This window comes from Cherax quadricarinatus, chromosome 41 (assembly GCF_038502225.1).
Source record: "Cherax quadricarinatus isolate ZL_2023a chromosome 41, ASM3850222v1, whole genome shotgun sequence".
Lineage (NCBI taxonomy): Eukaryota > Metazoa > Arthropoda > Malacostraca > Decapoda > Parastacidae > Cherax > Cherax quadricarinatus.
This window is the reverse complement of record NC_091332.1, coordinates 5,387,402-5,402,208: the sequence shown is the minus strand read 5'-3', so window position 1 is coordinate 5,402,208 and position 14,807 is coordinate 5,387,402. Positions and strand designations below refer to the sequence as shown.

Below are 14,807 nucleotides of genomic sequence, written 5' to 3'. Positions count from 1 at the left end.
GAAAAAAAAAAATTTATTATTGGGCGACACTGCTTTTGTGAGAATGACTGATGTGATTAAAATTATTGACAAGAATCAGGGCTGCTAGTAAGAATTAATTGCTGGTGAAAATTACCATTTAAAATAAGTATCTAATTAGTTTTTTAGTAAATTGCATTTAATAATCAACTCGTTTTTTTTCTTTTAGAGTTTGGAGGATTTATTGAATTGATGCTTGTGCATGCTTGGAAAGACATCTAGGGAATGAATGATGATGAATGTTTTATTTTTTTATCACACTATCTCAATAAGGAAACAGCCGATGTGTTAGAAAAAATAAAGATAAAAACATGAGAGGTGGGATGTGTGCCTTCCTGTATGTACATGTTTTTCATGGATGGAATTAATGTGAACCATAAATATCTGGTACAATGAGTAAACATGCAATTTATTGTTTGTTGATAAAACAAGGTTAATGACATTTGTTGAAAGATGACATAGCTATTCAGTAATTCATTGTTGATTAATTTTTTTAACCGAGTTTGCACACAGTATATATTATAATCTGATGTATAATAAAGTAATCTCTTATAATTTAGTGTTATCAACCAAGAAAGTTTTGCATAATTATTAAAATATTAATGTTGTTATTAATAGTTTTTAATCAAAATAAAATCAGTAAACATTATTTTAAATGAAGCTGTGATAATTGTACACTGTAGATAAGGTACTTTAACAACCATTGCCATGACATGCACAGATTAATCTTATGATATAAAAGTCAAGATATTGTTGGCAAATAATATCAGGTCATTTGTCAAGTTATCTTGCACTGTGTTTTTTCTTATAAAAAATATGTATGTACAGTAAGAGATTAGTCATTTCGTAGTTTTTTTTTTTTTTTTTGTATATAAATCATCTTTGTTTCAGGCTTTATTAAGCAATATGAAGAGTAGTGGTGTTGATGGGTTGGTATGGCGCTTGGCTATTGTGTTGTGCCATGTGATACACTCTCTTGGTGGATTGCCAGCTGCTGCTCACATCTGGCACGAGGTTGTTTTAGAATTGCGCTTCCGGTGGGACAATGCCATTCTTGTCCCAGGTATTGGTAGTGGGTCACCTGACCTTGCATCAACTTTACTTCACCAAAAACTTCAAATGCTAAACTGTTGTATAATTCGAAGAAGGGCCAGGGAACAATCACTGTCTAAATCTAGTAAGTGGTTTTTTTTTTTTTTATTTGTTTTGCCTACAGTTTAAGGGAAGTGTTTATTATAAATATTTTGTCATGGATATCAGTTCACGACAGCAAATGAAATGGTGGGAAGTACAGTGCCTGCACTCTGAATGAGGGGTTTGGGATACTTGCTGTTTAGAGGGACATTTAAACTGTTGTATCTGCATGTCTCTGGCAAGACAGTGATAGTGTAAATGATGGTGAAAGTGTTTCATTTTCGGGTCACCCTGCCTCGGAAGATGGCCAGTGTGTTTACAAAAAAAAAAAAATTTCTCTTTGGCTATACTCATAGTGCAATGCAACCTTATGGTATGCTCATTTGCCTCCATTATATTGCCCTTAAAATGAATGAAGTTATTTTTTGAATCACTTTTCCCTATTCACTTCCATTGAACACACTCAAAAAGCCTTCAAAGACAGTGATTATGTATGAGTGATGGTGAAAGTGTTGAATAATGATGAAAGTTTTTTTCTTTCCTTTTGGGTTTTTCTTTTTTTTTTTTTTTTGGGTCACTCTGCCTTGGTAGAACACTGCCAAGGTGTTAAAAAAAAAAAAACTGCTGGATGCTCAAGCTTCTAAAACTCAAACCTCTTACCTGATCCCTCCAATCATTCCTGGAATGACTCCTACCCCTCATGCCATCTACATTCTATCCATGCCCAAACCACCTCAACAACCCCTTCTTAATTTCTGAATTATATTCTTGGTGACCCTACATTGCCTTTTAATTTCTACCCTATGAATTCTCTGTATAATAATCATACCACGTATTGCTCTCAAACATTGCACCTCCACTGCCTCTAGCCCTCCCTCCCTCGCTGCAGCATTCAAAACCCATGCCTCACACTCATATTAAAGTGTTAGTACTGCTATAATTGGTACATTCCCTTTTTTGCCTTCATAGACAAATTTTGCTCTACACATGCTTCCACACACCACCTACTTTTTTTCCCTTCTATTTTATGAAATTCATCAGATGCGCCTCAAAACTGCAGATATATTTATTTTAGTATTATTTTTATTTATTGTAAAAAGTATGTGGTTCGTTCAGAATAGTCACATTGCCATGGCTAGAACAGCTTAGAACTAACCCAAATTTTGGAAAGGAACCTTCAAAACCACATTTTTGACTGTCCTAGATAATTATCAAGTCTCAGCCTAATTATGGTCCCTGATGAATGTAAACATCTAGTTTCCTCTTAAAATATGGGATAGTTGTGAATAATGTGTATTTTATTGTACATGACATGTTCTGAAGAATTCTACAAAGCTTTTACAATATTCTATAAAATATGTGAGGTTTTGTGATGGTTGTGACTGACCTTTGCAATGTTTTTTTTCATTTAAGTATTGTAGGTAGTTACATAGTGCAGAAGGAATTAGTTAAATGTTTTAAACATTGCTCATGTACTTAAGAATGTTATGGACAGAAGCAGTTTTTAATATGTTTAGTTACTTTTTAGGTAAGTTACACAATGGTGATTCTTCAGAGGAGGAAGAAAATTGGAAGAATTCTTGTGATACAGGAACGTCTCTGCCCATCAGTGAGGAAGTATCTGTAGGTAGCAATGAGAGCTTTGCTGATGCTTTAGGCTATCACAGTTCAGATTTTGAAGATGCCAAAGATGATGAACTATCTGAAACTTGTTCTAACAGCAGTACTGCAAATACTGTAGGTAGTATTGATGCAAGTGACCTTGATGCTGTCTTGCATCATAGTTCAGGATGCAAAGATCTTCGTTTTACTGCAGGAACATTATTTGAGAGCTTCATTATAGGCATTCTTAATAAATGTTTTAAAATTATTGGGAAATATTCAAGTTCAAAATGGGAAAGTAATGAACTGTATGTTGAAGAAGTAATAACCTCTTTCAGTGATGATATTGAGATCTCTGTAGGTACTAGTGAAGAAAGAATTGCTAATGTTCAGATTAATAAATGCCAAGGCACTGAAGACCACATTCTGGAAGAAATAAATGTATCACTGAATGGGAATCCTAAGAGTTGTCTAAATAGTTGTGGCAAGAGTTTACCAGATTATTCAACAGAGCAAGGTAACAAATCTCAATTTCTTGGAGGTGTTTTTGAGGAAGAAACAATAAAATCTAGATGAAATTTCACCAGTAAACACTCTTGATATATTAAGTGATACTAGTTTCCTGAGGAATAGGACTGTGTATTCAAATAATCATATCTATAAAGGTATGTCTGGATTGGTCTGTATTTTAAGCTTGTAGGTATTACTTTAGTAAATCTGTAGTGCACAATTGTGCAGTGTTCAGTAAATATAGGAATTACTTGAGGTTAAATGCTAGAGATGTATGATTAAGAAAGAGATGGATTACTACAAATAGATTTGAGAGCAAAATGAGCTAGGGAAGGGAGTTAATGCAATGAAATCTTGGTGTTTAGATTAGAATGAATAGGAAAATAATCTTCAAATTTGATGTGTTGCTGAAATAGGTGTAATTATTTCTTTGAATAGATTCGGGGAAGCTGTTTAGCCAGATTTTAATTTTGGGGAGAAAATATAATGCCTGCACTTTGAAAAGGGAGTGAGGAATGTTTGCTGTTCAATGGGTCATTGATTGTGAAGTTTGTGTATTTCTGGAAACTGCTTTGAAGTGAAGGATAGTCATTCTGCCTTGGTGGGAAATAGCATTGTGTCAAAAAAAAAATATTCTTTGAAGTTATTGGTGTGGCTAGAAGTGAGTGATTTAGACATGGAGAATTTAAAGAGTTTGTGGTGTTAAGAGGATAAAATAAGAAATATATAAAGTGCAGTAGTAGTATGGCATTATTGAATAAAAAGATGGGGATAGTGGTGAAGAAAGTATAATAAAAATAAATTGAAGGTAGGGGTAGAAGTCAAATTGGTGGGTAGATGTGATGTGTGAGAATAAATGGCATGTGTATTAACCACTCAAAAGTTGAAATTAATGCAAGTAAATAAATTGGGCTTGTTAGCAGAGGGAACAGTTTATATTTTGTTTGTGATTTCATGTTGAATACTTTATACAGCACAGTATAGTTTATGAATTGACTTGGCTAATGCTGTGGCTATTTTAAGTGAGTGAGTGAGTGAGTGAGTGAGTGTGTGTGTGTGTGTGTGTGTGTGTGTGTGTGTGTGTGTGTGTGTGTGTGAGAGTGTGTGTGTGTGTGTGTGAGTGTGTGTGAGTGTGTGTGAGTGTGTGTGAGTGTGAGTGTGTGTGAGTGTGTGTGAGTGTGTGTGAGTGTGTGTGAGTGTGTGTGTGTGTGTGTGTGTGTGTGTGAGTGTGTGAGTGTGAGTGTGTGTGTGTGTGTGTGTGTGTGTGTGTGTGTGTGTGTGTGTGTGTGTGTGTGTGAGTGTGTGTGTGTGTGTGTGTGTGTGTGTGAGTGTGTGTGAGTGTGTGAGTGTGTGTGAGTGTGTGTGAGTGTGTGTGAGTGTGTGTGAGTGTGTGTGAGTGTGTGTGAGTGTGTGTGAGTGTGTGTGAGTGTGTGTGTGTGAGTGTGTGTGAGTGTGTGTGAGTGTGTGTGAGTGTGTGTGTGTGAGTGTGTGTTTGTTTGTTTTGTAGCAGTTAACCATGATGTTATTGATAATGAAATACTGGTAATTCAAGAAAGGATTACTCTCATTTTGCTTCTATTTATTTAACAATTTCTCTATCTTGCCAAGAAAACTACATACTTTTTCACCATTGGTCATTTAATATGTCAAATGTATTTAACATTTTATTTTTTATCCTTTACAAGCAAGTGCCCATCTACACCATGAAAGTAGGAATCTGGGTAATAATGATATGATTTAGTAATACATAATTGCCCCATAAAAAAATATTCTTATTGTCATCACTATAATGATTATGAATTACTGTGGGATTCAAATAGCAGTGTCAGTACTTCAAGGATGAAAGTACGAACGTGAAAACAGGTTCCCCATTTCTTGAAGCAGACCTCTCATTTCCCAGGGACTGTATGATTTCTGAGTTTAGTTAAAAGTTAATATGATGAACAGTGTATAATATAAAAATACATGTAGAGGATGAGTCAGAGTTTGGCAGTGGCAGGATCATTATCAATCAGGTTTATACATGGCAACATAAGGGAAATTGGTATTGCATTTCTACCTGACCATCATGAGTAGTGAGGTCCAACAACACCCTCTCATGGTGATCTCATTTGTGCATCATCTCATTGGTGGAGAGCTCACAAAGCAGCCATGATTTGACACTACTTATTTATAAATATTTTAATACAGCCTCTCCTCACTTAGTGACGTACTCGTTTACCAACGCCTTGGACTTACGACGGGCTCTCTGACCAGTATTCATACCTAAATAATGTATATTAGAGCTGCTTTCCTCTATTCTGTTTATTTCAGTATACAGTGCACTACTATATAAACATTTAAAAATATACCAGAAATGTTATAAATGGTGTGAAGGTGACATTAAAACAAAATCAAAGATGGTTGACACAAATTCACTACCATTATATTATGCTCCTTACTTATCAACAAATTCGTTTAATAACTTAGTCTTAGGAACAGAACTCCATTGTTAAGTGAGAAGAGGCTGTAATTAGGAAGCTTTAGAAGGGGGTCAGAATTGGGATAGTTAAAAATAGAGAGCAATAGAACAGCAGGTTCTTCTGTTGGTACTAAGAGTATTAAATTCTATATTAGGATGTGAGTAACGTGTTCTAGCAGTGTACTTGGGAATGAAAACTGGGATACAATTGCCTATGATTTTTTGTTAGGTTTGGGATATTGGCTCTTTGGAGTGACATCTAAACTGTTGTATCTGGATGCCTCTGCAAAGACAGTGATTACGTGGGAATTTTGGTTATTTTTTTTTTTTTTTTTTTTTTTTTTTTTTTTTTTTTTTTGTCACCCTGCCTCGGTGGGAAACGGCCGACATGTTAAAAAAAATGTATCTAGTTTTATAAACAATGAAAACAAGTAAATTAAGGCTAGGAAATTTTGTTGGTACGTATTTCTAACCCTGTGAAAATAATTATACACCTGGAGGTAGAAAATATACTTCCTGCACTCAAGAGGGGTCAGGATGTTTGTTCAGAGTAAGTTTATTTAGGTACAAGTACATGTAAGTACAATTGTCATACATAATGTAAGAGCCTTTTGAATTCAGATGTCCTCACACTTCTGGCAAAACAGCTATTAATGAATGAAATTCCTGATGTAAACAAAAAAATCGTGCTGGAGTTCTTGGATAAATTAAAAAAAAAAACTAATGTAGTTTTGAGTAGAGATAGCGTGCTGGCTAAATGAAAGCAAGAGTGAGAAATAAGAAAATTGGCAGATACTGAGTAAAGAATTCCTAGTGGAATTTTTGTGCTAAAAGTGGTTTGTTTTGTCAGGTTCCTACCTATTGTACTTTGACTTCATACTTTGTAATAGTTACTATGCACTTGATATAATGGAAGAAACATATAACAGAAAGCATTGATAATGGTAAAAAATTATTCCTTTGGTCGCAAGAAAATAAAGCTTGGAAGTAATCTGGCATTTCTTATCAGGTAATGATGAAGTGGATGAAGAAGATGAGTTTTATGAATGTGAAGAGGAAATGGAGGAAGAAGAGAAGTCAAATGGCACTCGTTCTTCATGGGATAAGCCAGAAGGACGCTTAAAACGCTGTGGAAAATTGCGACTTATCAAAACAAATGAGCAGTTGTTTGTTCCATTCACGCAAGAGCCAGCACCAATGACAGAGGACCGGCTTGAGGAACATGCTGATGTGCTGCTACGTTTAGGGACAGACACCGTAGGATCACAGCTTCGTGCACGGATGATGTCTGCTTCTTTACTTTCAGATATGGAGTCTTTTAAGGTAAATATGTGTATTATAATATTTTCTGATGAAATACTGTTGTGGAAATTCTGTATATTATATACTATGCAAGTAGTACAATGTGGCACTACTGTTTTGATAACAAGGCACAAAGCCTCCCTGTACTGTAAAACTAAGAAGGAAGGTGAACCTTCAGATACATGTAAGTGCATTATTATTATAATAAAAAAGATGCGCTAAACCACAAGGGCTATACAGCGCTGCAGGGCAGGAAGGAAGCGAGGGCATCAGGTGGCAAAAGGGAGATGGATGAGTAATAGGTTATGGAGAACAGCAGGGCAGTGGATGGTGAAAGGGTAGAGGGCAGCAAGAGAATGAGGTAGAAAGGGTTGAGGAGAGTGCAAAAGGTATCATCATCAGAGTGTGTGGAGTAAATCAGTCGTTGTCAAGAAGTCAGTGAGAGTCAGGATTAAAGGAGGGTCCATCAGCAAGAAGGGAAGGTAAAGAGAGAGTAGTAGAGCGGAGACGATGTTGGAGGTAAATTCTGCGTGCTTGTTGATAGAGAGGGCAGTCTAACAGAATGTGGCTAATCGATACTGGAACTTGACACTTCTCACAGAGAGGAACAGGGTGCCTCTCCGTGAGATACCCATGAGTAAGACGAGTGTGGTCAATGCGAAGGCAGGAGAGAGTAGTCTCCCAACATCGGCACTGATGACAAGAAGACGGCCAGTAACCTATGCTCGGTTTAATAGAATGAAGTTTGTTACCGAATAGAGTTGACCAACGTTGTTGCCAACGGGTGTGAAGGTGGGTAGCTATTACTGCAAAATAGTCCGTAAATGGAACACCTCTATATGAAACTGGTAGGTCATGTACTGCTGACCGCGCAGCAGTGTCTGCCTGTTCATTGCCCTGTACGTCAACATGACCAGGGACCCAACAAAAAACAATATCTTTATGCTTGGTAGAAATACGGCGTAGCCAAAGTTGGATACGGAGAACTAGGGGGTGAGGTGTATCAAATTTCCGTATAGCCTGTAGAGCACTAAGGGAGTCTGAGACAACCACAAATGATGACACAGGCATAGATGCGATATGAATAAGTGCTGAAAGAATGGCATACAATTCAGCAGTAAAAATGCTAGCTGACATGTAAGTGTAATACTGGATAATTTAAGTGTTAAAAAGTAGTCAGCTTCATAAAGTTCCTTAGGGTAAGGCATGAAGGAATATTTGAGCATGCAAAATTAGATTTGGAAATTGTTTACTCTCATTTTGCTTGCAGATGCTTCCCCCCCCCCCACCTCCCCCTCCTTTCTTTTTATTATTATTTTCAGATTTAAGTTTTGCTAAATTTCTTAAAGAAATTTTTTTAATTTTCTGTCATTAACAGGCAGCAAATCCAGGAGCAGTCCTTGAAGATTTTGTTCGCTGGTACTCGCCTCGTGATTGGATAGAGGAGGAATCTGATGACCCCAGCCATCCACCCCAAGGAAGCCTTAGTGCACGCATGCAAATCCCTGGAAATATGTGGAAGGAGGTAAATACACGTAACTGTTTTTACAGCATGTTGAAGTTGAGGGTACTGGATTTTTTGAAGGAGAGCCCAAGAAGTAAGGATGAAAAATATAAACATTTGTATTAGCTTTTGTTACAAATTTGATTGTTCACTTCATTCTCCAGAGTTCAAGTTGAATATTGCTAGTAATGTTCTTTCATCATCACATCCTTACTTCATAGCTTTATCATCCAATTTCACTTGGAATCCTCTTGGTTGCTCTTGTATTATTATAATGGGGAGCACTAAACCCATAGGATTATACAGCATGGGGGGGGGGATAGAAGGCATTCAGGCTCAATTCAGGGAACCAGAGCACAGAGCCAATTCCCTAGATCAAGAGCCCTTCACCAGTGCCAAGGAATCTTCCTTGAGGGGGTTGCTATTGTAAATGATATGTTATAATCATAACCAACCACTAAATTGTAAATGATGAGGGAAGGCAGGAGGATATTTATGAAATCACTTGTTATTTGAGCCTTTAAAAGCAGATGCACTGAGACAGCCGATTAGGGTGGAGATATTACAACCTGAGAGCCACCTGGTCACAAAATTTGATTTTCTTTATTTTCATCAGCACTTAATTGTTCTTTTATCAAGAAAATGCATGCTATGTTTAAAGGTGGTTTCCAGTTGTAAGATTAACCACAGCAAGTACATAGGGAAAAAACCCATATTATTTTTGTCATACTATGAAAATAACCGTGTTTCGACTGGCATACGTCATTGGTTTAAGGATGGGAGTCTGGGAACTTACCACCCAATTACTGTAGTAAAGAAGGATTAGAGTGAATTTGCTGAGCAGCCTTTTCTAGGAGTATCTTCCTTGGTACTATTTTATTCATTTTTTTTTTTTAAAGGCAATGTACTGTATTGCTCTTACCTGTAAATGTAATACATGGACAAATGTGTATGAATGAGTGTGCAAATAAAAGTGGCAAAATAAATTTTGTACACTAATCCATAAAATGAACACGGTATAATTTAAGATGCTAAAGGATGGCGACATAAGCATTCAGTAATGTTTACCTCTAAAAAATATCTTGAAATGAGTGTAGTGTAGATAATGAAAATATTTATATTTATGAATATTTTGGGGTTGAATTACGAAATGGTTGAAGATTTAACTATTGTGATACAGGAGGAAAGCACTGTTATTTGACTACTGATGGACTGCTTAAGATAAGTGATAGTTTGATACTCTTTCTAGCTGTATATTGAAACAGTATCCTTAAAAAATACCCCACTATTGGAAATAGTTTTATTGAAGAAATGTGCAAGAAAAATAGATTTGTGCATCGTCTCATATACTAGAATTTTTATTATTATTATTATAATCAAAAAGAAGCGCTAAGCCACAAGGGCTATACAGCAGAATTTTTATTGTCATAACTAAATGCTAAACTCGCAAGGGTCATACATGTAGTGCTTCTTATGTACAAGAAGTAAAACTGCTTAATAATTTTTGTAGTTTCTTTTTAGTGAATTTTTATATTTACAAAACCTGTAAGGGTCATTCAGTGCCTGGGAAATGGGAGATAAGCAGGTTAGAGGAAGGGGAGTAGCTCCAATGCCTTGGATCAAGAGCTCTGGCAGTAAGGCATCTCCAAGGATTTCTAGTGAATTTTTTTTTAATCACACAATTGTTTTATTGTCATCACCCAAGTATTTTGTTTAGAGCTTTGACAATAATGCAGAATTACTGTTTAAATTGTGTACCATAGTGACAGTTCTTAACCCTTTCACTGTCGAGACCCCTGCTTACAAACTTGCTTTCAGTGACGAAGAATTTAAAAAAAAAAAAATTTCTTACGAAATAATAATCTTTTCCCAATGGTAATGACACCTAAAGTATGAAATTTGATGGAAAACTTACGGAATTATGCTCTCATAAAGTTAGCAGTCTAGGCGATGTTTACACATCGGTGATTTCACCCAACTTGAGCCCTATCTTCAGCCAATTAATTCCATTGTTCCAGTCGACCAAACTCGACTATTTCGCTAGAACTCCGCTTGTTCTATCGAGTACAAGAAACTGCCCGTTTATTGATTTCAACTACCCAGTAAAGTGATCAGAAATTGGTAATTTGGCCAATTTCATACACAGAGTAAGGCCAATTTCAAAATTGGGTCCAGAATTAACAATACAAACATTCCTAGCACTTATAATCGTGGGGGAGCGCTAAACCTACAGGATTATACAGCGCATGGGGAGGATGGAAGGTATTCAGGCTCAATTCGGGAAACCAGAGCATAGATCCAATTCCCTAGATTAAGAGCCCCTCACCAGCATCAAGGAACCTCCCTTGAGGGGTCCTAGTACTAAAACTTTTTCTCTGTTCATTAATCACATCTCTAGGCCCCTCTTATGTTATGATTGCTTTCCATTTTGAATTTTTATTCACAAAAAATACAAGATTTACTGTTATGCAGACTACTGCGTTAAGTAAAAATGGTATAAATAATATCAGTGCATTTGTGAAAGCATCGTAGACCCGCCAGTTGATGTGTATTGGATGTGTGGCGTGATTTGTTTACTCTTGAACATTGGCAAAAATCGAACATTTCTGCTAATTTGAGCTCAGTTTCAAGGTACTTTTAATCTGTAAACCATTCAGAATCATCTGTATTCCTGTAATATATCTTCCATTCTATCAAATGAGACCAAGTAAACTATAATACAACCATAAATACCATACGAAAATCCACCGCAAAGTTGGTGTTTTGATCCAAAAAACACGGTTGGAGTTTTTTTTTTCTCATGTACTGTGTGCTGCAGGATTTTTTTTTTATACTGCGTACACTGACCATTCAGACCCATTGTCTCGTATGTCAGCCTACCAGCTTTCCCCCGCAAGATTTGAAGCCACTAGAATTTTGGTGTAACGTTATGGGACTGACATTGGCTTGCAAACCGTAACTGTATGGGAGTGACAGGGTTAATGGAAGCTTAATATTTGTTTGTTAACTTCCTTTGCACTTAATTTATGAGTGGCTTTACACTAATAAATTTCTGAAAGAAGCTGCATATAACTTTTTTTCACCAGGTATGGAATAGTGCAAAACCTGTACCAGCAAGGCGTCAGAAGCGCTTGTTTGACGACACACGGGAGGCTGAGCAGGTTCTTCACTGGCTAGCATCTATGGGTCCTGGTGGTGTGTGTGGTCACCTTCAACCTACTATTTTACATGCTTCCCTGTGCCGACTGGCAGAGGAAAGAGCACTGTTCTCCCTTCCAGCTCCTAACAGCCTCCCACAACCTTGTCACAGTAATACCCTTGCTACAGTCTTAGAGATGATAGCACAAAGGGTTGTAAGACTCTCTAGACAGCCTCCCGATTCAAACAAGTAAGATGTTTCCCATTATCAGTACAGCATTGTGTTTTGAAGAAAATGCAGTAATATACTATTAGGTGTGTAAAGGAAGAAAGTTTAAAGTGAACATAAATAAAAGTAAGGTGATGAGTGTATGAAACGAGTTGGGTAAAGAAAAATTGGATATCACATTGGAGGGAGTATGAAAGCGAATGAGTTCAGAGATTTGGGAGTAGACTTTTCAGCGGATGAGTTTATGAAGGACGAGGTTAACCATATTATTATTATAATCAAAAAGAAGCGCTAAGCCACAAGGGCTATACAGCGCTGCAGGGTAGGGAAGGAAGCGAGGGTATTGGATGGCAGAAGGGAGGAGGGATGATCAGTAGGTTACAGAAAACAGCGGGGCAGGGGATAGTACGGGGGTAGAGGGTAGCAAGAGATTAAAGTAGAAAGGGCTGAAGGTATCAGAATTTGTTAAGTAAGTTGTTGTCAAAAAGTCAATGAGAGAGTCTGGATGAAAGGTGGGTCCATCAGCGAGAAGGGAAGGTAAAGAGAGAGCAGCGGAGCGAAGACGACGACGGAGGTAAATTCTGCGTGCTCGTTGATAAAGTGGGCAGTCCAACAGAATGTGGCTGACTGATAATGGAGCTTGGCAATTCTCACAGAGAGGAGCAGGGTGCCTCTCCACGAGATATCCATGAGTAAGACGAGTATGGCCAATGCGAAGACGGGAGAGAGTAGTCTCCCAACCTCTACACTGGTGATAAGAAGATGGCCAGTAACCTATACTCGGTTTAATAGATTGAAGTTTGTTGCCGAGCATAGTAGACCAACGTTGTTGCCAATGGGTGTGAAGGTGGGAAGATATTGCAGCAAAATAGTCCGTAAATGGAATACCTCTATATGAAACTGGTAGGTCATGTACTGCTGACCGCGCAGCAGTGTCTGCCTGTTCATTGCCCTGTACGTCAGCATGACCAGGGACCCAACAAAAAACAATATCTTTATGCTTGGTAAAGATGCAGCGTAGCCAAAGTTGGATACGGAGGACTAAGGGGTGAGGTGTATCAAATTTCTGTATAGCCTGTAAAGCACTAAGGGAGTCTGAGACAACCACAAATGATGACACAGGCATAGATGCAATACGGATAAGTGCTGTAAGGATGGCATACAATTCAGCAGTAAAAATACTAGCTGAAGATAGTAAATGCCCTTGTACGATGCTGTCCGGAAACACTGCTGCAAATCCTATGCTGTCAGAAGACTTAGAGCCATCTGTGTACACAGCAATGGCATAAGAATGAGAGTGAAAGTGGTCAAGAAAAAGAGAGCGGGAAGCGACCGTAGACAGTTGCTCTTTCGAGCAAGGGAGAGAGAAAGAACAGACTCGAACAGCTGGAACTTCCCAGAGGGGGTAGGGAAAAGCGAGATGCTACATGTACATAGAAAGGTGGTAATTGAAGAGAAGACAAGAGTGAATGAAGGTGAAGAGAAAAGGGACGGAGTAAACAGGGGCGGCGAACAAATAAAGAATGTCTACTAATATCAGTGACCATTCTATAAATGGAAGGATTGCAGAGATCATGAGAGCGTACATAGTAGCGAAGGCAATAGGCATCACGGCGATTGGATAAGGATGGAACGTTCGCTTCTGCATAGAGGCTCTTGACAGGGAAAGAGCGAAAAGCACCAAGGCATAAACGTAATCCTTGGTGATGAATGGGGTTAAGGCTAGAGAGTAGCAGGAGATGCCGCTGAATAGATCAGGTCACCATAATCAAGTTTCGATAAAATGAGGGTGGAATGTAGGCGAAGGAGGGTTCGACGATCAGCTCCCCATGAAAGATGAGCAAGGGTTTTAAGAAGGTTCAGCCGGCTGTGACAAGTTGCCTTCAGAGAGGTAATGTGAGGTTTCCAGGATAACCTACAGTCAAAGAGGAGGCCCAGAAACGACTGTATCACGTTCAGGGATACGGGAGCCATAGAGGTACAAAGGATGATCGGAGACGACAGAGCGTCTAGTGAAAGTAATTTGGTGGGTTTTAGTGCTGGAAAATTTAAACCCATGTGTGGTGGCCCAATTGGAAACACGGTCGACTGCATGCTGGAGAGAAACTGTAATGAGGTGACAGTCAGCGCCTGCACAGGCAATAGCGAAGTCATCAAAAAAAAAAAGAAAGAAGAAAAAATAAAAATAAAAAAAAAGAATAAAAAAAAAGGGGGGACCGGGGAGGGATAGTTCCTAGGAGGAAATGAAAGGGCCAGAAATCTCCCTCCATGCCCAAGAGGACGTCAGCACCGCAAGTAGCGTAGATGCAGCATGGAACCCGTGCCATACCCTACCCATCATGCCAGTAAACCGGCAATCCGGGATAGCAACCTCACATCTGCCGAGCTACCTCGGTGGACAAAAGAGAGGGCGGCCGGAAATCCGCCACAAAGCGTACCTCCTTCGGCCACCACCCCCGGAATCCGAAAGGTGGCTTCCAGAGATACACCCGTTGCCCGAGACACACCCAAAGCCACCCTCCGGGATACCGGAGAGGTATCAGGACATCCCCAGGCAATCCAGATTCCACGGCAAACTATGCCACCGCCAAGAACCTCAACGGAATGGGATGGACCCCGGTACCCTTTCCCCTACCTAGGAACTAGCGTGCCTGTGGGAAAGAAAGGAGAAAAAAAAAAACCCAAAGGCCAAAAAGGAAGGGCAAAAGGGAGGGGTGGGGAGGAGGAGGAGGAAAGGAAAAAGGGGAGGATGGGATAGGGAACGGGATTGGGGGGTAATTAGGTTCGGTCTGAGGAAGGAGACCGACAGGTCTAATTCCTCAGACCAAGAGCCTCTTCACCACGCCGAGGAGCCCCCCTTGAAGAGGAGGTTAACCATAGAATTGACTAAGGAAAAAAGGCGAGTGGTG

The 14,807-nt window shown here is 38.8% G+C and overlaps 1 protein-coding gene across 1 annotated transcript in view; it reads left to right on the top strand.

Moving 5' to 3' along the window:
• The window catches only part of Rab3GAP1 (RAB3 GTPase activating protein subunit 1), a 38,365-nt gene that overhangs the window by 11,814 nt on the left and 11,744 nt on the right, over positions 1 to 14,807 (top strand). The window contains exons 9-12 of the mRNA XM_053786832.2: positions 910 to 1,195; positions 6,735 to 7,048; positions 8,406 to 8,552; positions 11,618 to 11,919. Coding sequence (XP_053642807.1) covers positions 910 to 1,195; positions 6,735 to 7,048; positions 8,406 to 8,552; positions 11,618 to 11,919 — 1,049 coding nt within the window. The remainder of the gene's footprint in view (positions 1 to 909; positions 1,196 to 6,734; positions 7,049 to 8,405; positions 8,553 to 11,617; positions 11,920 to 14,807) is intronic.